The 23443-nt window shown below is 37.6% G+C and overlaps 1 protein-coding gene across 3 annotated transcripts in view; it reads left to right on the forward strand.

Moving 5' to 3' along the window:
- Positions 1–23443, forward strand: part of LOC131166354 (uncharacterized) — a 32477-nt gene that overhangs the window by 3199 nt on the left and 5835 nt on the right. For all 3 annotated transcript variants that reach the window (XM_058124837.1, XM_058124827.1, XM_058124841.1), the window contains exons 2-4: positions 9302–10640; positions 19965–20228; positions 21637–21792. In XM_058124837.1, the coding sequence (XP_057980820.1) occupies positions 9302–10640; positions 19965–20228; positions 21637–21792 (1759 nt within the window). The remainder of the gene's footprint in view (positions 1–9301; positions 10641–19964; positions 20229–21636; positions 21793–23443) is intronic.

Genomic DNA, 23443 nt, shown 5'->3' on the forward strand with positions numbered 1-23443 from the left:
ATACCACTCAAAGTATTGGGTGCTTCGTGTTTGTCCATGTCCACCAAAAAACACCTTGTCAACTCCTTCTTCACTCTTATCCCAACACCCGAATTGTCTCAACAATACCAGTCAAAGTATTGGGTGCTTTGTGTTTGTCCATGTCCACCAACAACATAGAAATAAACTCAACCCCAAAGCACTTAAGTGTATAATCCTTGGTTACTCTACAAACCAAAAAGGGTACAAATGCTATTCCTCGATTAGAAAAAGACTATACACTTCCATGGATGTTTCTTTCTTTGAACATCAACCTTACTACCCCAAATTTGATATTCAGGGGGAGAATCTCATATAGGAATACCAACTTTGGGATATTGATGCCTGAACAACCAACAACCACCCAAGTCCCCAAGTCACCATCCCTCCTATCTCAACTACCCCCACTCCTACTCCAAACCACAATCACCAAACAGAAATAGAATTTGAAAATCTTCCACCTCCTTCAACTCCTGTCCAATGTCCGAAACCTGCAACCAATGGTGAGTTCATTGTATATTCTCAAAAGGAGAAGATTCAAGAAAATTTAGAGCAACAAGCACCTCCCGAGCAAAGTCAAGAATTTGACCCGAATGCAAGAACACATGAAACTTCACCAGGTAACACTAGCTCTGAATTCATCACCAATGGATCTACTGGTAATGACCTTGATTATCCTATTGCTTTGAGGAAAGGTAGGAGGTCATGTACCAGTCATCCAATCTACAACTTTGTCTCTTATAAAGGGTTGTTACTTAGCTTCCAAACATTTGTGGCAAATCTAAACAAAGTGCAGGTTTCTAATTCCATTCAAGAAGCCATTTAAATTCCGGAATGGAAGACTGCAGTATGGGAAGAAATGCAGGTACTAAAGAAAAATGGAACTTGGGAGATTTCAGACCTACCGAGTGGGAAACATCTAGTAGGATGTAAATGGATATTCACTATCAAATACAAGGCTGATGGAAGTGTGGACAAATTTAAAGTGTGTCTGGTTGCAAAAGGGTTCACTCAATCCTATGGCATTGACTACCAAGAGATGTTTGCTCCAGTAGCCAAATTAAACACTATTTGGGTACTACTATCATTGGCTGCCAATCTTGATTAGCCTCTTCACCAACTTGATGTTAAGAACGCCTTTATCAATGGAGACCTTACAAAAGAAGTCTACATTGACATTCGTTCTGGCTTTGAAACAAAGGCCACTATGAATAAGGTATGTAAGCTTAAGAAATCCCTTTTTGGACTGAAGCAATCCCTGAGAGCTTGGTTTGACGGGTTCAACAAAACAAAGAAGAAGTATGGGTATTCTTAGTGTCAAGCAGATCACACTTTGTTTATCAAACATTCAACTGAAGGAAAATTGGCGATTCTCATTGTGTATGTAGATGACATCATCTTAATAGGTGATTATGAAGACTAACTGATCGAGCTTAAAACCTTACTTGCCAAAGAATTTGAAACCAAGGATCTTGGGAGCCTAAAATACTTCCTTGGAATGGAAGTAGCCTAGTTAGGAAAGGGAATTTCAGTGTTACAACGGAAGTATGTATTAGATCTTCTTAAAGAGATAGGAAAGCTTGGGTGCAAACCGGCTGAAGCACCCATGGACTCAAGTACTAATAAGGACAGTGTTCTAGTGGACAAAGCTAGATATCAAAGACTTGCTGGGAAGTTGATTTATCTCTTGCACACCAGATTTGATATTGGGTTCTCGATTAGTATAGTTAGTCAATTCATGAATGATCCAACTCAAGAACATATGGAAGCTGCCAACCGGATATTGAGGTACCTTAAAATGACACCAAGTAAAGGCTTGTACTTTAGGAAAAACACAAGGAAAGATATTGAAGTGTTCGCTGATGCTGATTGGGCCAGATCAATAATTGACCGAAGGTCAACATTTGGTTATTATACGTATGTGTGGGGAAACCTAGTAACGTGGCGAAATAAGAAACACCAGTAGTTTCTCAGAGCAATGCAGGATTGGAGTTCAGAGCTATGGCACTCGGAATTTGTGAGGGAATATGGATAGAAAGACTAACGAGGGAACTAGGAATCATCACTTCTGAACCAATGGAGATATTTTGTGACAATTAGTCAGCTATTAACGTTGCAAAGAGTCCGATGCATCACGACAGGACAAAACATGTGGAGATAGATCGCCACTTCTGAAAGGAGAAGATAGAAAATGGGACACTTAGTCTGCTTTACATGCAGACAAGTCAGCAAATGGCAGGTATCCTCACTAAAGCTCTACCAAGGAAGAATTTTGAAGATTTGAGTGTCATATTTGCTTGATGACCCTCAATCGAGTGGTCTTTTTCTTATATAGAAGTCATTTTCCCTAATTACAATATATCCCTTAATTACAATATCTTCTAATTACAGCATCTCCTAACATTAAGCATCCTAATTACAACATCTCCTAACATTAAGCATTGACCCCTAATTCAGGAAAGATATTTACAGATTTGTTTCCTAAATAACTATACAACAATTTATGGTTGGTTTGACAGATTTGTTTCCTAAATAAATGTAGAACAATTTATGGTAAGTTTGTTGTCTATCCTACTAACATCCCCCTCAAATTGATCCTAGTCGATCAAGATGCATCAATTTGCCAACAAGAAATTGATGACGTAGTCGTGTCATAGCTTTGGTAAAGACGTTAGCTGGTCGCTTAAGACATGTGGAAGAGTGATAACCCGAGTATCGACAATTTTCCGAACAGAATGGTAGTCCACCTTGATATGTTGGGTACGCTCGTGATAGACAGGATTTGTAATGATTTGAATAGCACTTGTATTATCAGCATGAAGAGGAGTGGGAGTAGATTGAGGAAGACCTATTTCAGAAAGTAAGCCATAGAGCCACACATCTCCGAGCAGGCTGCTGACATGGCACAGTACTCTGACCCAGTCGAAGATTTGGAAGCACGATCCTGTTTCTTACTCTTCCAAGAGATAAGGGAATCACCAAGAAACATACACCATCCACTGACTAACTAGTGACTATCAGGACATCCTGCCCAGTCAGCATCACTAAAAGCCACAATGCGAAGAGGAGTACCAGTAGAGAAGAACAAGCCACGATGAGAGGAACCCTAGAGATATCGAATAATTCGGCGGACTGCTGCAAGATGAAGGTGGCGAGGAGACTGCATAAATTGACTGACTTGCTGGACAACAAAGGAGATGTCAAACCGTGTAATAGTGAGATAATTGAGACTACCAACTAACTGTTGAGTGTTGAAACACCATGGGATCAGGAATGAGATCCCCCTCTTCACGTCGATACTTGACATTCACTTCCAAAGGGGTATCCATTGAAGAGAAGTCCTGCAAACCAGACAAGGGAATCAAGTCCTCAGTGTATTTATGCTGATGCAGGAAAACCCCAGATGAATCCGACTGAACTTCCAAACCGAGGAAATATCGGAATGGACCAAGATCCCTCATATGGAAGGAATCATGAAGTTGTTGCTTGAGCTGATCAATGAGAGCAGAATCAGTCCCAGTGATTACAATGTCGTCGACATAAACCAGAAGAAGAACGATACCAACAGAAGTCGTATGAAGAAACAACGAGGAATCATACTGACTTTGGATGAAAGAAAACCGAAGGTAGCCCAGAACTGATCAAACCAGGCCCGAGGAGCTTGTTTCAAACCATATAGAGAGCGCTTCAGCTTACACACATTCGACATTGAGCAAAGGCCAGGATGAGTGGTCATGTAAACATCTTCCTATAAATCACTGTGAAGAAATGCGTTCTTCACATCCATTTGGCAAAGGGACCATCCCTAAGAGGCAGCAATGGCAATAATAGTACGCACAGTGGTCATTCTAGCGACAAGAGCAAAAGTCTCCTCATAGTCAACCCCATACTCCTGGCGGTTGCCAAAGGCAACCAAACGAGCATTATAATGGTCCACAGACCCATCAGGCCAAAGTTTTACAGAAAAAGCCCACTTACACCCAATTAGCTTGATATGAGAAGGACAAGGGACCATGCACCATGTATGATTTTCTTGAAGAGCTTGAAGTTCATCCTGCATAGCCTTTCTCCAACACTCATGTTTATTGGCTTGTGAGTAAGAATTAGGAATTGACACAATTGATAAGGTAGCTGTGAAGGAGGTATGAGGGAAACCATACCTATCTGGTGGATGAGAAGCATGATCAGATCGTCAAGGAGGATGCAAAATGGGATCAAAATCAGGTGGCCGATCAGACTCAGGAAGTTTGCTGATGGCGTTCATACACAAAACCAGGCTTGAAGTGTTCAGGAGCGCATATCAAATCATCAAAGTGAGGAAGAACAGAAACTGTAGGAGATGATGTAAGAGAACTAGGAAAGAAACATTGATGCTCAAAGAAAACGACATTATGAGATATATGAAATTTATTGGAAGAAGCATTGTAGCTCACAAATCCTTTTTGAGATAAGTTATATCCCATAGAGGCACATTTCATAGATTGCGTAAAGAGTTTGTGGCGTTGATGTAGAGGTAGATGCACAAAACAGACATAGCCAAAAGTGTGTAAGTCAAGAAAGCTAGGGTGCTGTTTATGCAGACAATAGTATGGAGAGTCGAAATTTAGCACTTTAGAAGGCAACCTAATAATCAAATATACTGCTGTAGCCAAGGTCTTAAATTTTGATTTCGACTAAAATTTCGAAGCTCCAAAAGTACGGAAATTTTGACGAAAATTTCGATTTCGATGTCAATTTCGATTTCGATTTGAAAAAATAATGGAAATAAGTAGTAAGCATGGAATTATTTTATAAAGCTTTAGAAATGATTAATAGACATAACAATTTAAGTTTTAGGACTAATACATTACAAGTAAATACATCTATGCTGTCTATGAGGTGGAGAAGTTGTAATATAATATGTGCATCAAACATATTTGTAAGATAATGTCCATTAAACATATTTAGTGATTAGTTAATACAAATGAAATTCATAAACCATTTAAATATTATTTATTATACAAATAATGATAATTTAGACATGAATGGTTAAATAAAATGTTGTTGTAAATTTACTTTTTCATAAATTTCAAAAGCACTTGTAATAATATTTTGTTTCGATAAAAATAAATAAAATTAATTAAGAGAGAAATTTCACTTAACTCCAAAATTTCTCATTTGCATTTCGGGGAAATTTCATTGCATAGTTCAAATTTCGACAAGTTTCGCTAAAATTTCGAGATTTCGATAAATTTCGGATGATTTGTTGAAATTTCGACGGATATTATACAAGACAGAAATCGACTGCCATTTCGATTTCTAGGGTGACGGAAACCGGAAATTTCGACTGAAATTTCGATAATTTCGTGGAAATTTAAGACCATGGCTGTAGCTAAAGCTTCAACCCAAAATTTAGGAGGAACAGAAGATGCAAGTAATAAGGTCCTAGCAACATCTAACAAATGTTGATTTTTGCGCTCAGCCACGCCAATCTGTTGACACATATAAGGAGACGAGTGGTGAGAAACAATTCCTTTGTGACGAAGAAACTCAAGAAATTCATGAGACATATATTCTCCACCAGAATCAGATCGTAAAGTCTTAATGCTAGTGGTAAATTGATTCTTAACTTATGCTAGAAATGATTTGAAAACAGCAAAGACTTCAGACTTATAGCGCAGAAAATATACCCAAGTATACCGACTATAGTCATCTATTATTGTCACAAAATATTTATAATGAGCATGAGAAATGACAGGAGCAATGCCCCATACATGACTATGAACAAGGTCAAAGCAATTCTTTGCCCTACTCCCGGAAGAAGGGAAGGGAAGAATCTTACTTTTTCCGATTTTACACGTAGAACAATCAAAAGACAAAGCATGAGGCAAAGAAGAATCCTTTTTTCCTAACGAACCAGAGTTCAGCAAATGAGATAAAACAACATTGTTTGGATGGCCTAAACATTTGTGCCATACTTCACAATTATTGGAAATAGTAGTACAAGCCAAAGAAGTGATTCTAGGAATGGGAAAGTATAATGGAAAGAGTCTCCTAACTTTAGGCCCCTTCACTATTGTCCCTCCCCGACACCGGATCCTGCACATGACAACCATCACGAGAAAACTGAGCATTATAATTATCATCCACTAATTGGCCAACCGAGATACGACTCGTAGAAAGCCCAGATGATACAAAAATATTTATAAGTGATGGTGCGATATCACCAACCCCAGTAATCGGTAAAAGATGGCCATTAGCAACTTGAATATTAGAAGAAACAGTGTACTTACGAACATTGCTAAGCATATCAGGAGAACTGGTCATGTGATTGGAAGCAGCGGAATCAACAAGCCAAGATTGAGAGGGTATAGTACCATTACCTTGCAGCCCTAAAGCAGAAAATGCCGATACAATTATTTGCTGCACCATTTCTGGTGTAAGGGCAGGTGTAGCAGCAGTGGAAGGTGACACTGGAGCGAGATTTTGAGTGCTGGTTACCCCATCCGAAGTTTGGCCAGTAGCAGTAGCATGATAAGCAGTCACGGGTCAGTTTTGAGGACGTTTTAGGCATTCTTTGATTATGTGCCCCGTCTGTTTACAGTAGCTGCAGAACTTTTTAGCACAATGGGCGGCAATATGCCCATAATCTTTTCAACTGTAGCACTGAACCGTACGCATGTTTCAACCCCTCCCCTTGCCTTGAGCAGCGTATGCGACAGCATTATCTTGTGGAAGTGAAGATTGAGTAAGAAGACGTTGTTCCTCTCGAAGAAGTGCTCCAAAACACACGTCAAGAGATGGTGAAGGATCCCTGTGCATCAGGTTGGAGCGAATAGACTTGAATTCTGGCCTTAGTTTCATTAAAAACTGGTCTCTTTTGCTAGCTTCATGGACTGCTTGAACAGCAGAGAAAGACTCGGCCGACACATTGGCATACACAATGTCGGAAAACTCAGCCCAAAGATTCTGAAAACCACAGAAATATTCCTGAACAGAGAGTGTACCTTGGGAATAGGCAGCAAGATCAATTCCAACTGAAATTGCCAGGCGGAATGATCTTGATGATAGACCTTTTTCAAGTACTCCCACATCGATTTAGCCGTCTTGTGAGGCCTTAAATTGAGTATAAGCAGTGGATCAACATACCCAAGAATCCAAGTCATCACGCGAGCATCTTTCACCTTCCATTGAATCAACTTCATAGGATCGGTAGGTGCTGGATCGCTCCCATCAACATGACACTACAACTCCTTTCCCATGACAAAAAGTTGAAACTGAAACTCCCAGGCAGCATAATTCTTCCCTGTAAACTGAGTTTGAAAGACTTTTGAGTTGTAGTTGTTAGCCATAACTAGAATCTCTCGAAATTCACCAAAAAACTGCAAACCAGAACTCGCACCCAAGAAACCAGAAAACCAGAGCCTAGAACCACGAAAATTGGACCAAAGACAAGGTTGATTCTGAGAGTGACTCTGATACCATGTCAGATTTGCTTGATGATCCTCAATCGAGTGGTCCTTTTCTTATATAGAAGTCATTTTCCCTAATTATAATATATCCCTTAATTACAATATCTCCTAATTACAGCATCTCCTAACATTAAGCATCCTAATTACAGCATCTCCTAACATTATGCATTGACCCCTAATTCAGGAAAGATATTTACAGATCTGTTTCCTAAATAACTATACAACAATTTATGGTAGGTTTGACAGATTTGTTTCCTAAATAAATGTAGAACAATTTATGGTAAGTTTGTTGTCTATCCTACTAACATTGAGTACCAAGCTTGGCTTGATTAACATCTACGCCTAGCTTGAGGGGGAATGTGGAAATACCCGATCCCTGATTTTCAGGGATACCGTTGCAGCAATTCTGATTTTATTAGTAGTTGACTAAGTTAAAAATTCCTGATATCTCTATTAGTTTTTTTCCTATTTTATAGTTTCCTATATTTGGCCAGTTTCCTGATTTTGTGGTAATTTAGTATCTTGTTACTGAATATAGTGAAAGGAGCTTTTCCTCCTTCCATTATATACAGACTGTACATTTATCATTAAAAAAATAAGAGAATTATTTTCTTCTCTAAAATCAACAATTCTCTTATTGAGTAAGTGCTTTGTTCAAAATTGATTAATTGCCTCGTTCGTTACTTTAGGTTACTACCTAGTTTTACTGCTGGTGTTCTATTTTGTAGCTAAAAAAATGTTAGTAAAGAGAAGGAAATTCAAATTTGAAGCTTGGGGCATGTTTGGTGCAGGTTCTAAAACAGTTGTCCAATTTTGGAATTGCAGAAAATGGCAAACTGATGCAGAGAATCATGTTTTCTTTTAAAAATGTTCAAATCAAATTTCTTAAAAGCAAGGAAGAATTGATTCAGATGGCTGAATTTTTTTTTTTTAAAAAGAATTTCTATTCAGTGCAATTCTAAATGATCCCAATAATCAAAAAAACAATTAGAAAAGAATCAATTGGAGTAAAAAAAATAAATAAATCAGTAAAAAAGTCCCTCCAAGATCATACAAATTAATCAATGAGTTGAAACAACAAAAGGGGCAAAATGAAGAAGAGGTGGTGGAGGATCATGAGTTCTGCTCAAGAAAATCGACATGTGTAGTGATTTTTACTGATAAGCAGAAAATATGAATCACTTTATATTGAATGCTAGGACTTGGGTTATTGTGTATGTAATTCATTGAAATTCCATCTAATAAAAAGGAAGAAGTATAAATTTCCAAAATAATAGATAGGAATACTGCGAATAAAGTCATTTCAACACCATCAAGGGAGTGGTCCTCCATCTATAAACTACTTTACCATATTGTGAATTCAATGGTTTTAAACAGATCCCCTATGTTAGTTTGTCTTGATGTTTCCAGGATTCACCTAATAACGAATGGATGGCCGGTGTTTTTCCTTGTGTGGATACCTATTTCAATGTGAACTTGAAGAGTTGATATGCCTACACGTCTTGTTTTTTGCTGATTGGGAGTTACTCCACCTATTGCTTGATGTAAAACAAAGACTGGACCAACTATTCAATGAACTGATATTGGGCATTTTTTCCCATCTCTGCTTAGGAAACAAGTGGGCTGTTTCTTTGCAAAAATTGTTTCAATTGAATATGGGCATTCTGCCAAGATCTCTTCATTAGTGAGAGAAGAATCTACCTTGTTTTTGGATACTTAAAATTTTTTTTTTTGATCTTTTGCATTTCCTCATATTGCTAGTTCCTATATTTTTTGAAAAGACTTCCATGTACCATGCATGATAAATATCAATTTATTTTTCATAAATGCAGATTTTTGACCTTCAGAAGTGTTAGGAGGGCCGGACATTCATTTCTGTCTAGTCGGAGCAATAGTTGTTCAGAAGTTAAAAATAAAAGGGAACATTATAGAGTTGGGTTCCCTTACTCTCTTTGCAGATTATACTTGCAGTTTAAATTTCCTGATCGGGGAAATGCCTCACATAAGTTACAGAAAGCTCATGAGAACTTGCGGAGTCATAGCAGTTCCAAGAATTTCTATGTCCTTTCAGCAAGTAATACAATCTCACACAATGCCCAAATTGCCTGGAAGAGGCTTTCTCAGATATGTTCATACAGTGGACCGGCTTTACCACCCATAAGTAGGATTGCTTGTGCTGTGAGCGTGGCTTTGACTAGATCTCATCTTGTAGCTCCTGGTGTTATTGCTTTTATAATTGGAGAGCTTGCTTTCACACAAAGAACATGGGCTTATGCAGAACCCTTGCCAGCAACAAATTCTCTATGCATGCATGTGGAAGATGGACATGTTTATCTAATTTCAGTTCTCTTTTCGCTTTTAGAGGGCTTGATATTGTTTTTCAGAGTCATTTATTTGGCTATTTTATTCTCGCCTTGCATTGCTATGGCTCCTTTCGTGGATTCCCTTGGCCTTCAATTTAGAAAAACATGGATTAGTATTGTCCATCTTACACTGGAAAAAGCGGGACCGGCATTTATTAAATGGGGTCAATGGGCAGCAACAAGACCAGATCTCTTCCCTCCGGACTTGTGCATTGAGTTATCAAAACTACACACCAAAGCACCAGTGCACAGTTTTGCTTTCACAAAGAAGACTATTGAGAAAGCATTTGGTCGCAAACTGCCCGAAATTTTTGAAAAATTTGAAGAGGAACCTATTGCATCTGGAAGTGTTGCTCAAGTTCATCGAGCTACTCTGAAGTACAGATATGCTGGCCAGCCAACCAAGCCCATAGTAGTTGCTGTAAAGGTTAGACATCCAGGTGTTGGCGAATCAATTAGAAGGGATTTCATATTAATTAATTTTGTTGCCAGGATTTCAAAGTTCGTCCCTGCTTTGAACTGGTTGAGATTGGATGAAAGCATACGGCAATTTGCTGTTTTCATGATGTCTCAAGTTGATCTTGCAAGAGAAGCTGCCCATTTGAGTCGTTTTATTTATAATTTCCGCAGATGGAAAGATGTGTCATTCCCAAAGCCTTTATATCCTCTGGTGCATCCTGCTGTCTTAGTGGAAACTTATGAGCAAGGTGAATCTGTTCTGCACTATGTTGATGAGCTTGAAGGACATAATCAGATTAAAAGTGCCCTTGCTCACATTGGGACTCATGCTCTGTTGAAGATGCTTCTGGTATGCCCTTTTATGGTTTTCGTTTATGGTTTTCTGAAAAAGCAGTGGTTAGAAAAATTACCTTGGAGATTTTTCTAGTATTTTTTTTCGTCCTTGAATCAAGGTTTCTGTCTTCTGTTAATTTATATTTAGGAAGTTTAGCTTGATTAGTTGTCAGTGTGTGGGCTAAAGATATTTCATGAACTTATGGAAAACAATGATTATTTGATTGCTTGTCAGCTAGAAAGGGATGTGCATTGTTTCTGTGAATATTATAGTGTTTGCATAGGTTGGTTATGAGAATTTCTTATAAACTACTGAATTACCTTAATGCTGTTTCCTCATTGATTAAAGTAATTTATTTTTGAAAGCAAGTATAGTGTTTACATAGTAAGATACTGTAATAGAAACAAAAATAAAATCTTTGAAATATGGCCTGGAACAAGTTTAAGTTACTTATATAGTTAGATAAAGCAAAGAAGCATTAGGGAAAAGCCGTCATAATAATGTAGATATTAATGGATAGAAATTTCAATTTTAAACGATGGCTAATGGTTTTTGAATTATAGATATAAGCATAATTGTAAAATTGGGATTCAGACTGTGAACTGAAATTTCAATTTCTGGAAATAATTGAGAATCAAGTTGAATCGTAAGATTTGGTACAAATTTCCAAAATCATTTCCAAATGACTTGCATGTGTTGGTATACAAAGAACAAGCAAATAGTACAATACATTTTAATTTTGACAATAAAAAAAAAAAATCATATTTCATTTGTATGTTTTCCCTAGACAAATGAAAAGTAAGGGAACAAGCCAAGAAATATTAGTTAAAAAAATGAACTTTATGCTATTTAAGGGAAGGAATCAAGAAAAAATAATGAAGACCACTTTTAGTGTTTATCAACAGTCAAAAGGAAAAAAATAATATTTCATGCATATTCTTTCTCAAATTAAAAGGGAAAAAAATAATTAACTTTAAAAAATGATGATAATTTAACAAACTACTAGAAGAATCAGATTTTAAATGTTAACAAATCAATGAAACATGAGTACCACCCTAACCGATGAGTGTTTTACCCCTTTTTATAGATAGCAAAACACTATACTCTTCCAAGAGTGAAGAATGGTTATGTCAAGGCAAATAAGACCTATAGTTCAATTTTCTCCTCTTTTTTTAGCACAAACTGACGTAGACAAGGAGTGGAATATAATCATGCAAAAAAAAAAAAAAAAACTGTAAAAAAAAGTAATGTCTTTTAAACCAGTTGGGTTTGTCAGGGTATGAAAAGTCCTAAAAATGTGTGAATTGATAGATTCAGGTTGATTTGTTCAGCAACAATTCAATTGTTTTTAGATTCACCAGTAAGATTCAAATTGATTTGGTGTGAATTTGATACGGATTGTATGAATCGAATTGCGAATCACAAGATTTTAACAACTATGGATATAAAGATGTTCGTCCATCTAATTTGTCTAGTAATTTTCTTTCTTTATATGCCTTGAAGTCGTGGCTTTTTATACTCTGAAATTTATTTGAATAAATAAGAGAACCGTAGACCGAGGCACCTTGCAGATGACCATGCGCATGACTGACTATTGATAAATATCTTGATAACTCTTTTGCTGAGCTGGTCACTCTTCCAAATGTGGTGTAAGGCTGCATACATCATGTCTTCCCTAGATTCCTGATCTGGCATGGGGGAGCCTTGTGCCTTGGGTGTTCCACATCTAACATTGTGAATGTCTTGGAGTATTTATAAGTGTTCCCACATCAATGTGTGCTCTGTATGGCTATATTTATGAAATTTTTTAGTACTTATTTAAAAATATGATATCAATATCTCCGTCATTATATCTGTATTTTCTTTGATCTCCTTATGACATTGATACAGATGCGGGTGGGGAGGAGAAAATGGAAATTCAAATTCGATACTTGGAGATTTTGGGGATTTTTAAAATTTTTTTTATATATATTTCGAAAATATTTTGGTAGTATTTCTTACCAGCAACTGCATCATCATGGTATTTAAAAGCTTAAAAAATGCTTGGGAAAAAAACATGCAAAAAAAATACAACTGTGATAGTAGGACACTCCTAATTTTTCTTTGCATGCTTCCTAGGCATTTAGGCTTTTAAATACAACTATGATGTGATTGTGGCCATATTGGTAAAAAATAAAAAAACAAAAATATAAAAGTAAATTACAATAAATTCTAAAAATATACATTGTCTTGAATTTGAATTTCCATGATGAGTTAGTTTCATCCTTGCAACACAATTGTGGAATGCGGTGTTGTTCTGGTGATGCTAACTTGAAAATGATGGTGCTACATTTGCTCTAGCTATTAGAATATAAAAGAAAACATTTGAAAATCTAAGGTGTCATAAATTTGGTAAAATTATGAAAATTTACACTTGGTGTGCTACAATCTTATAGCATGGAATTTTATTTTCATTCATAATGAAACATTCTATTCCATTTGGTTTCCTTTTGTGCAGTTCTGTATGTGTGTGTCACGCGCACATGTGAATAGTGTAGGATCACTAATAACTGTTGCTGAATGTTTGAGTTGTTTCTGTTTTATAAAGAGCCAGAGAGGTTTTATTTTGATACTTTGTACTATTCCTTGTATAAAAATAATGAGTAAACAGTTAATTGTAGGTTTGCTTTTGCTTTTTTGTTTAGGACGGGAATTTGGTATTCATTTGTAAAAAACAAATTTTGCGCCCATTCATAGGTATGGTATTGCTTGATGAATGGAGGAAAAACACTTTAATACCTATGTACAAAAATAAAGGAGATATTCAAAATTGTAATAACTATCGTGGAATTAAACTTATGAATCATACGATGAAACTATGGAAAAGGGTAGTTGAACAACGATTAAGGTTGAAAACGAAGGTCTCAGAAAATCAATTTGGTTTTATGCCTGGGAGATCTACCATAGAAGTTATATATCTTTTAAGAAGTTTAGTGGAAAAGTTTAGGGAAAAGAAGGACTTGTGTATGGTATTTATTGACTTAGAGAATGCATATGATAGGATACCTAGGGAAGTTCTATATTGGGTTTTAGAAAAAAAGGGTGTATGTAGTAGGTATACTAATGTCATTAAGGATATGTACAATGGAGTAATGACTAGTGGAAGGACTATAGATGGAGAAACTAGAGAATTTCCAACTTTTTGCTTTAGTGATGGACCAACTGACTAAGAATATTCAAAAGGAGGTTCCATGGTGTATGTTGTTTGTGGATGATATTGTATTAATTGATGAAATTAGGGATGGAGTAGAGACTGAGTTAGAGTTATGGAGAGAAGTTTTGGAAACTAGAGGCTTTAGGATAAGTAGAAATAAGACAGAATATATGAAATGTAATTTCAGTAATGGTAGGAGGAATATTGGAGACAAAGTTAAGCTTGACGATGAAGAAATAAATAGCACTTGTAGATTTCGATACCTTGGATCTATTATGCAAGCTGAAGGAAAAATTGAAGATGATGTAATGCATAGAGTTAAAGCAGGTTGGGTAAAATGGGGAAGTGCTTCAAGTGTGCTTTGTGATCGTAGAATACTCTTAAAATTAAAAGGGAAGTTTTATAAGACATATATAAGACCGACTATGCTATATGGATTAGAATGTTGGGTGACAAATAAACAGAATATCCAAAAAGTAAAAGTTTCCGAGATGAGAATGCTTAGATGGATGAGTGGTATAACACTGAAAGATAAATTAAGGAATGAACATATTCGCGGTAAGTTGGGTGTAGCTCCTATTGAATATAAGATAAGGGAGTGACAATTTAGATGATATGAACACTTGCAACGTAGGCTACATAGTGTGCCAGTGAGGAAGAGTGAGTTAGTTACTGTGGGGGGCAGTAGAAGGGGTAGGGGTTAGGGTAGACCTAAAATAACTTGGGAGGAGATAATGACTAAGGATTTAATATCCTTGAATCTATCAAAAGAAATGGTCCATGATTGCATAAATTGACGGAAAATGATTCATATAGCCTACCCCACCTTGTGGGACCTAAGGCTTGGTTTTTTTGTTGTTGTTGTTTTATTCATAGGTATTTGTCTCGAGCCTAGCTTGTTCAGGGCATTATGCTTGTCTATGACCGTTTGTCTCGTGTGTTTGTGATTGGTTTCCATCATGTAAATACTAGTGTAGGTTTATTTTCTAGTATTTGTTTTTCTGTATGCCAAATAAGGCAGTATGACTCTTCGGTCACTTTGATGTTTCCTAGTGTCAAGATGATATTTTCCTATAAAGCTCTTTCGGGAAAGGTGAGTGTTCATCAGTCTTGTAAAACTCACTAGCTATTGTCAACGTGTTTAGCCTACTCGCATCCCTCGCTAAATACACAATTTTAACAGAGGTGTTAATGAATTGCGTTGCTTCAATGTTTATTGCTTGCTTGCCTCTGCTTTCATAATTGTTTACTGCTTCCGTTGTTATCTGATTGAATGTTAATGAAAGTGTTTCATGGATGAATTGTGGTAAACGATAGCCTGGCTAGTTAAGCAAGAGTGCTTTAGCTAGCGCCGCACGGTCCTTTCACAAAGGTGTGAAATAGTCGGCCCGTGACACCTGGTATTAGAGCTCGATTAGTTACTATGTGAATTCTGTTGCTTTCGTTGTGGGATTGGGAATGTTTTGGTAAGTGACCATGGCACCAACCAATGCTGAGAGAATCAGCGTGCTGGAAGCACAGGTTGAGAGAACAGCCAACAATGTGGCCGCAGAGGTGGCCCAACTGAGGGAACTTGTTGATGAAGTGATGGGATCACAAAAGCATCAAGCAAGTTTGATAGGTGAGATGTCAGAGGATTTTCACCATACTGTTGAAACTTTGCAATCTTGGATAGTTGATCTAGATGCAAAGATGAATCTGATGGTTCTTGCTCTGGGGAACCCTAACACTCTGGGGTTTAGCAAGACTAGGGTACTAGAACCTAGGACGTACGGGGGTGCTTGTGATTCCAAGGAGTTGGAGAACTTCTTGTTTGATATGGAGCAATACTTTTGCGTTGTGAGGATGGCCTCAGAACAGGTGAAAGTGGATACTGCGACCATGTACTTGGTTGGTGATGTCAAACTATGGTGGCGTATTAAGTACAATGAAATTGAAAAGGGACCTCAAGTAGTGGATAGTTGGGAAGACTTGAAGAGAGAACTCAAGGCCCAATTCTTTCCTGAGAATATTGAGTACAATACTAGGAAAAAGCTGAGAGACCTCAAGCATATTGGGTCAATAAGGAAATACGTGCAACAATTTTCTGCTTTGATGTTGGATATCAAGGACATGTCGAAAAAGGACAAGTTGTTCTATTTTCTTGAGGGGTTGAAGTCGTGGGCAAGAACTGAACTTCATAAGCAAAGAGGTCAACCACGCAAGTTGGCACAAAATGCTTGACTGACTACGCTAGTGATAACACTGCTTTGTCCAAAGAGTTTGGCGAAGGGGGAAACAATGGAAAGTTTTTCAATAATGGCATACCCAAAAGTGGGGGAGCTGACTATAAGGCCTCAATTTCGAAGGAAGCTTCATCGCCTCGAGGGTTCAACACACCCAATGGAAAGGGGAAATTTTCATACTACTTGTGTGGAGGCCCTCACAAAGTTGTTGAGTGGCCACACAAGCGAGCACTCAACGCCTTACAAGCTTTCACTTCGGGACGAGTGGTCGAAAGCGATGAGGAAGAGGAGGATACCTTGAGGGTGGGTGCAATGCGTCAGGTGAGCGCATTGGAAAAGCAGGCGAAAGCTCAAAAAGTTACACAAGCAAAAGGATTGATGTTTGTGGACTTGAGGATCAATAGGAAGAGTACCCGCGCTATGGTGGATACTGGGGCTACTCATAATTTTGTTTTGCAGTTGGAAGCATGGAGACTCAACTTATCCTTGGAGAAGGATATAGGACGCATGAAAGCAATTAGTTCTATAGCCTAGCCTACTTTGGGAGTAGCCAAGCAAGTGATTGTGAAGCTTGAATGGTAGGAAGGTCATGTGAATTTCATAGCGGTGCCATTGGATGACTTTCCAATCATTTTGGGAATGAAAATCCTGAGGGGGACAAAGGCAGTGCTGATGCCTTCTGCTAGTTCCCTATGTCTGATGGGAGATCACCCTTGCATGGTGCAAGCCGTTGCAATGAAAGGAGACGATGGGAAGTTCATTTCAGTCATGCAACTCAAGAGGGGATTAAGAAAGGGTGAGCAGACATATCTAGCCGCGATGGTGGTAGATGAAGAAGTAGGCCAAGAGCTAGTGCCTACGACCATCCAAGCGGTGTTGGATGAGTATAAGGAGGTGATGCCGGATAAGCTGCCTCATATCTTGCCTCCACGACGGGTTGTGGAGCTTGGGATCGGTTGTTGCCAGGAGTGAAACCACCTGCTACAGGGTCATATCGGATGGCACCTCTAGAGCTAGCAGAGCGGAGGAAACAACTTGATGAGTTGGAAGTGGGATATGTTTACCCTTCCAAAGCACCGTTGGGAGCATCAGTGTTGTTTCAGAGGAAACATGAAGAGCATCTACGGAAGGTGTTCGACAAGCTGAGGGGAAACAGTCTGTATGTGAAGAAAGAGAAGTGCTCTTTTGCTTGGCGGAGAAATAAATTCCTTGGTCATGTGATAGAGTAAGGTCATATCCGGAGGGATATGGAGAAGGTAAGGGTGATTCAAGAATGGAAGAACCCCACGATAGTGAATGAGTTGCATTCCTTTCTTGGTCTTACCAACTATTACAGCAAGTTCGTAGAGGGGTATTCGTAAAGAATGACTCCAATGACAGAACTAGTGAAGCAGAGGTATTATTGGGAGCACATGCGTGATGATGTGGTTGATTGTACCCGAACTTGTCTCACTTGCTAACAAGATAAGGTGGGGCGCAAGAAGAATGCAGGGTTGCTGGAGCCCTTACCAGTACCATCCAAACCGTGGGAAAGTGTCTCACTGGACTTCATCACTAACTTGCTCAGAGTGGGAGATGCAGAGTCTATACTTGTTTTTATAGACAGGTTTTCGAAGTATGGTAGGTTCATAATCACACCAAGGTACCGTTCGACAGAGGAGATGACACAATTATTTGTTACAAATGTTGTGAAATATTGGGGTGTTCCCCAAGACATTTTTTGTGACGGAGACTCAATATTCACTGACAACTTCTTCACAGAACTTTTTCAGAATCATCGGTTCACATCTTGACATCTCTTTGAGTTATCACTGTCAGATAGATGGACAGATGGAGAGATTCAATGGGCTACTAGAAGAGTATTTGTGCCATTTTGTTAACGACAACCAGAAGAATTGGGTGCAACTACTTGATGTGGCTCAGTTATGTTTTAATGCCCAAAGGAGCTCAACAATCAACAAGAACCCTTTTGAGCTTTTTACATGCCAACAACAGTTGTTACCTCATTCATTGGATGAGTCGTACAGAGGAAAGAGTCTTAGGACGTACATCTTCACCAGAGAATGGAGACAGAATGCAGAGATTGCCTGAGCCTATCTGGAGAAAGCTTCTAAACAGATGAAGAAATGGGCAGATCAGAGAGGAAAAAGGGGGGGGGGGGGGGAGACTGTAGCACTTCAACTGGATGAAAGTGCATCATGTGTTTTACGCTAGCTGCCTCAAGTCGTTCAATGCCGACCCTGATGATCTGAGCAGAAGTCAGTCAAATAGAGCAGAGTTGAAGGCAGTGCAACCTGACAAACATGAAGTTGAAGATATCCTTGCAGACAGAGAGTTCATATCCTCAAGGAAGAAGTGGCGAGAGTTCTTAGTGAAGGGGAAAGGCCTTGGTGATGAAGAAATTAGCTAGATTTCTACGGAAGATATGCAACTGTTCATGGACAAAGTTGAAGTATACCTAGCGTCAAAGTCTACGAGGATGTCGACTATATAAATGGGGGAGTGTCATGAGCCTAGCTTGTTCAGTGAATTATGCTTGCCTATGACCGCTTGTCTCATGCGTTTGGGATGAGTTTCCATCATGTAAATGCTAGTGTAGGTTTATTTTCTAGTGTTTGTTTCTCTATATGCCAAATAAGGTAGTAGGACTCTTCGGTCACTTTGATGTTTCGTAGTGCTAGGATGATATTTGCATATAAAGCTCTTTAGGGGAGGGTGAGTGTTCATTAGTCTAGTAAAACTCACTAGTTATTGTTAACGTGTTTAGCTTACTTGCCTCCCTCGCTAAACACACAATGTTAACGGAGGTGTTGTTAATGAATTGCGTTGCTTCAATGTTTATTGCTTGCTTGCCACTGCTTTTATAATTGCTTATTGCTTCCGCTGTTATCTGATTGAATGTTAATGAAAGTGTTTCATGAATGAATTGTGGTAAACGATAGGTTTACTAGTTAAGTAAGAGTGCTTTAGCTAGCGCCGCACGGTCCTTTCACAAAGATGTGAAAAGAGTCGGCTCGTGACAGTATGGTATGCAATTGGTGGATTGAATAATGCTTCTTCATGGAGTTCACATAAGGCATGTAAATGGAAAATTCTTGACTACAGTCTGAAATTCTTTGACCTAGTTAAATTTGTGACTTTAAAGAGATTTCACTAAACCAGGAGGAAATTTTCTCAGTAAATGTCTTTCACTCATTCTTTAGAAGCCACTATACTCAAACTCTCTCTCTCTCTCTCTCTCTCTCTCTCTCTCTCTCTCTCTCTCTCTCTCTCTCTCTCTATGTTAAGTTGAATTTGTCAAGATTTTGTTGTGAAATCCTTATGTGGTAGGTGGCACTTCTATTATAAAACAATAATCTTCTATATTACAAGTGTGTAAGACGTGGTTCTCTAAAATGAAACTAAGATCTTAGCATGAGAGAGAAAAAAAAAATATGTTTACAATGCTTTGACTCAGTTATTTTAAAATATGAAACACTGATTGTTTCACTCAATTTTAAGATTGTGAAAACAATAGAATGGTCAGTACCCTTTATGTGCGTGTGCGCTTTGTAATGGAATGTGTGGTAAATTGGTAATAGATCCTGAAACCTCTGGTAGATTAAGTCAGTACTGTTGATCCCAAATATTCTGTCTCCTGAATTATTGGAAATTGTAAAATGACCATTGCCAGTGCTGGTCCAGCAAAGTGGATATAAAAGAGGAGGGTGGGGGGAATTCAGTTTGCTCTTAACCTTCACCATTTTGGCGTGAAGTGACCACTATTAGGACTTGAAATTGCACATTTGCACTTGCCAGCCCTCGACTTCAGCAATTGAACTAGATGATTGTTTGTTGTAAATCATAATTTCTAATGCATTGATTCTATATGCCCGTCCTCAATAATGCAATTAGTTGGCTGATACATACAATTTTTTCCAGGTAGACAATTTTATCCATGCGGACATGCATCCGGGAAATATTCTTGTTCGACTAAGCAAGGCTCCACAAAAGCGGCCTGATAAATCAAGGCCTCATGTTATTTTCCTTGATGTAGGCATGACTGCTGAACTTTCAAAGAGAGATCGATTAAACTTACTGGAGTTTTTTAAGGCTGTTGCCCTTCAAGATGGTCGCAATGCTGCAGAGTGCACACTTAGATTATCTAAGCAGCAGAATTGCCCAGACCCTGAGGCTTTCATTGAGGTAATGCTGGATGCAAAATTGTTGTGGTGGGAGGCAACTTTTAATTTTTTTATTCTGAAGGAAAATTATTTTGGTGTATTATGACATTTCTACAATGTCTTTCATGCATTTATCCTTTGTTCAAATGCAAGTTAAGATTTCTTTTAGTGTTCAATGTGGCATCTATATTTATAACAATATAATGTATATAGTGACATGCGTGGGGGTGGGGAGCAAATTTTTAAATTTTTATTTCAACTAAATTGTTGAAGATTTAGAAGTATGAAAATTTAGATGTAGATGTCAATTTCTATTCCAATTTTAAAAAATGATGGAAATTAGTAGTAAAGCATGACTTTTTTTTTTTTTTTTTTAATGAAATTCCATAAACTGTTAACATAAACCATAATGCAAGACTTATGACAAAAAAAATTGTACGTGAAATACATCAATGGCAATGTAGTGTATAAAACGTTATATCTATAATTTATAATACAATAATCATATTAAACACGTTCAATTAATATAAATGAAATTCATATATAAGTTAAATATTCATTATGATAATGCTATATAAAAAAAAATATTAGTTATGATGCAAATGCAGCTATTTTTAACTTTTAAAAAATCAAATAAAATGTTTTAGCCAATATCTAAGTTCAATTTTGCATAAAATTTCAAAAGCATAAAATTTTTCATGCAGATCTATCTTAGTTTTTGTTTCAAAGAAATAGAAGATTTAGAAAGAGAGAAGTTTCGAGTTTGAGTTTTGAATCTCATATTTCAATTTCAATGAAATTTTGTTACATAGTCAAATTTTCAAAAAATTTGCTGCAATTTCAAGATTTCAATAAATTTTGGATGATTCATGAAAGATTCAGCAGAAATTTGTAAAGCAAAAATTGACCACTAGTTCAATTTTGAGGGTTGTGGAAAGCAGAAATTTCAACAATTTCATGGAAATTTAAGTCCCTTCCCAAGGTTTGGTTTGGGTGGGCAACATGGGGAGTCCCTATTGTCATCCTTGTAGCACTTCAAGTTTTTATTTTTATTTTTTTAACTTTTAATTATTAGTTTTGGGATGGGGAAGGATACTCCGTTTTCATTGCTTGGATCAGCGTAGGAATCATTTTTTTTTGTATACAGATATATGATCTAAATTGAAAGTGTGGATTGAAAGGCTTGTTAAAACGAAAGAGTGTCAAAACAGCTTTCTGTATGTCCTTGTGAGCTGTAATGATCGTTGCAATTGCATCTTGTCTTATGACATCCAACTTCCTCTTTTGGACCAACTTCTTGGCATTGGCCCATGTTGCAAGTTCAACAATCCCAACTTTTCTGTGTCTGTATGGGTTCATGAATGACCCTTACAAAAATCATAATTTCTTGTGATCATCTTACAGCTGTTCATTTGTTGATTGATTGACAGGAAGTGGAAAAATCCTTTAATTTCTGGGGTACACCAGAAGGTAGTATACTCCATCCTGCCGAATGCATTCAGCATTTGCTTGAGCAAGTTAGGCGTTATAAAGTCAACATTGATGGCAATGTTTGCACTGTAATGGTGACAACTCTGGTTCTTGAGGTAATTTCTAGCCCTTTCTTTTTCTGAACATCAAGCATTAGCAATTTTGGTACAATTTGAATGATAAAATAATGGGACAAAGTTTATGTTTTTCATGTGAGCCTGCAAATAGAGACTTACATCCGAAGAGATAAATAACAACTATTTGTTCCCCAGCTTTGTGGGGTATTTTGCTAGAATAGGCTTCTTTTGTGTCTTTCATTTTTGTTAATTTTAGTTGTGTTCAAGTTATTAAGCTGAACTATAAGTTTTCTTTTATTCTTTTTTGAGTTTCACACATATATATATATGACTCTTTATCACTAGGTCAATTTGGATTTTAAGGTGGTCACATTAGCATGTGGGGTCAATTTGGATTTTTTTTTTTACATCAGCATGTCCTACATTCCTGTTTCACTTTTTTTTTTTTTAAATTTTAAATTTTTATTTTTAGGTGGAGTAGAAGAGACGCATAACGGGTGCCAATCCAAGTACAAAAAATCATTTATAAACGAGAATATCAACAAAATCCATAACAGCTTGGTGACATACAATATCTCCTGTCTACCAAAAAGAAAAGCATTTTAAACATCTGTCTTTAATCAATATGATTGAAGTTTCTATTTCCCTTGACGGTTCTTCTTCTCCTCCATACCATCCAAAAAATTGTGAGAGGGATGAATCTGAAAACTTCTTCCCTCTTTATGCAAGTACCAACTTCCATCCACCTATACTGCTCCTTTAACAAATTTTGTGACCCAAGACAGATCCCAAATCACAAGATCCACTTCCCACAACTACCTAGTCCATCTGCAGTGGAGAAGGATATGTTAAACAGACTTGGCCTCTTTCTTGCACGGGTAGCACTCATCAGCCATGATGGGGCAACCATGTGTAAGGTCCAGGAATTGTTGTGGAGGGAAGTGTGCACTGTGAGACAATAATTGGATAATCTGTGGGTGCTAGGAGGTAATTTCAACATGATGCTTTATACCCAAGCCACAAGTAGGAAGTGTTCGCAGAATGCCTTGGAAAAGAAGTTTAGGAAGTTCTTACATGTGAGTACCAAGAAGGGGAGATGCCTCAAGTGGCTTAGAAGCTTCTGCCTGGGCTCCCAAACCATCATCACATTCTTTTGGACGTTGGGGGAGTAGTTTGGGTTCCGACCCACTTTTCCTTTGAGAACATGGGCTGGGGGTGGAGAGTTTTGCAGCTAAAATGAAGAGTTGGAGAGAAAATTGTCTGCTAGAGCTGTAATGGGTTCTGCCTGTTTTGTGTTGGCCATGAAGATGAGAAAAATTAAAACAGAAAATGAAGTGATGGAACAAGGATTGTTTTAGTGATACAAATGCAAGAAAAAAGATGCTTTTGAAGCGCATCAATTTGCTGGACGTGAAGGTGGCTGAGGGTGATTATCTAGAAAGAGATGGTGAGAGTCTAGAATTTAGAAATGAAATTTCAAATCTTATTGTGCTTGAAGAGGTTTCAGGGAGACAAAAACTGAGAGCTCTTTGGTTAAAAGAAGGCAGTAGAATTACAAAATTATTTCATAGACTTGCTAATGTTCATTGAATGCATAATTTTTTTTTCAAAAGGTGGAGATTGATGAGTTGGCATGTAAACAGATGGAAGAGTTGAAGACTGCTATTTGTAACTACAATTGGAAGCTTTA

The sequence above is a fragment of the Malania oleifera genome, chromosome 1, assembly GCF_029873635.1.
Source record: "Malania oleifera isolate guangnan ecotype guangnan chromosome 1, ASM2987363v1, whole genome shotgun sequence".
Classification (NCBI taxonomy): domain Eukaryota; kingdom Viridiplantae; phylum Streptophyta; class Magnoliopsida; order Santalales; family Ximeniaceae; genus Malania; species Malania oleifera.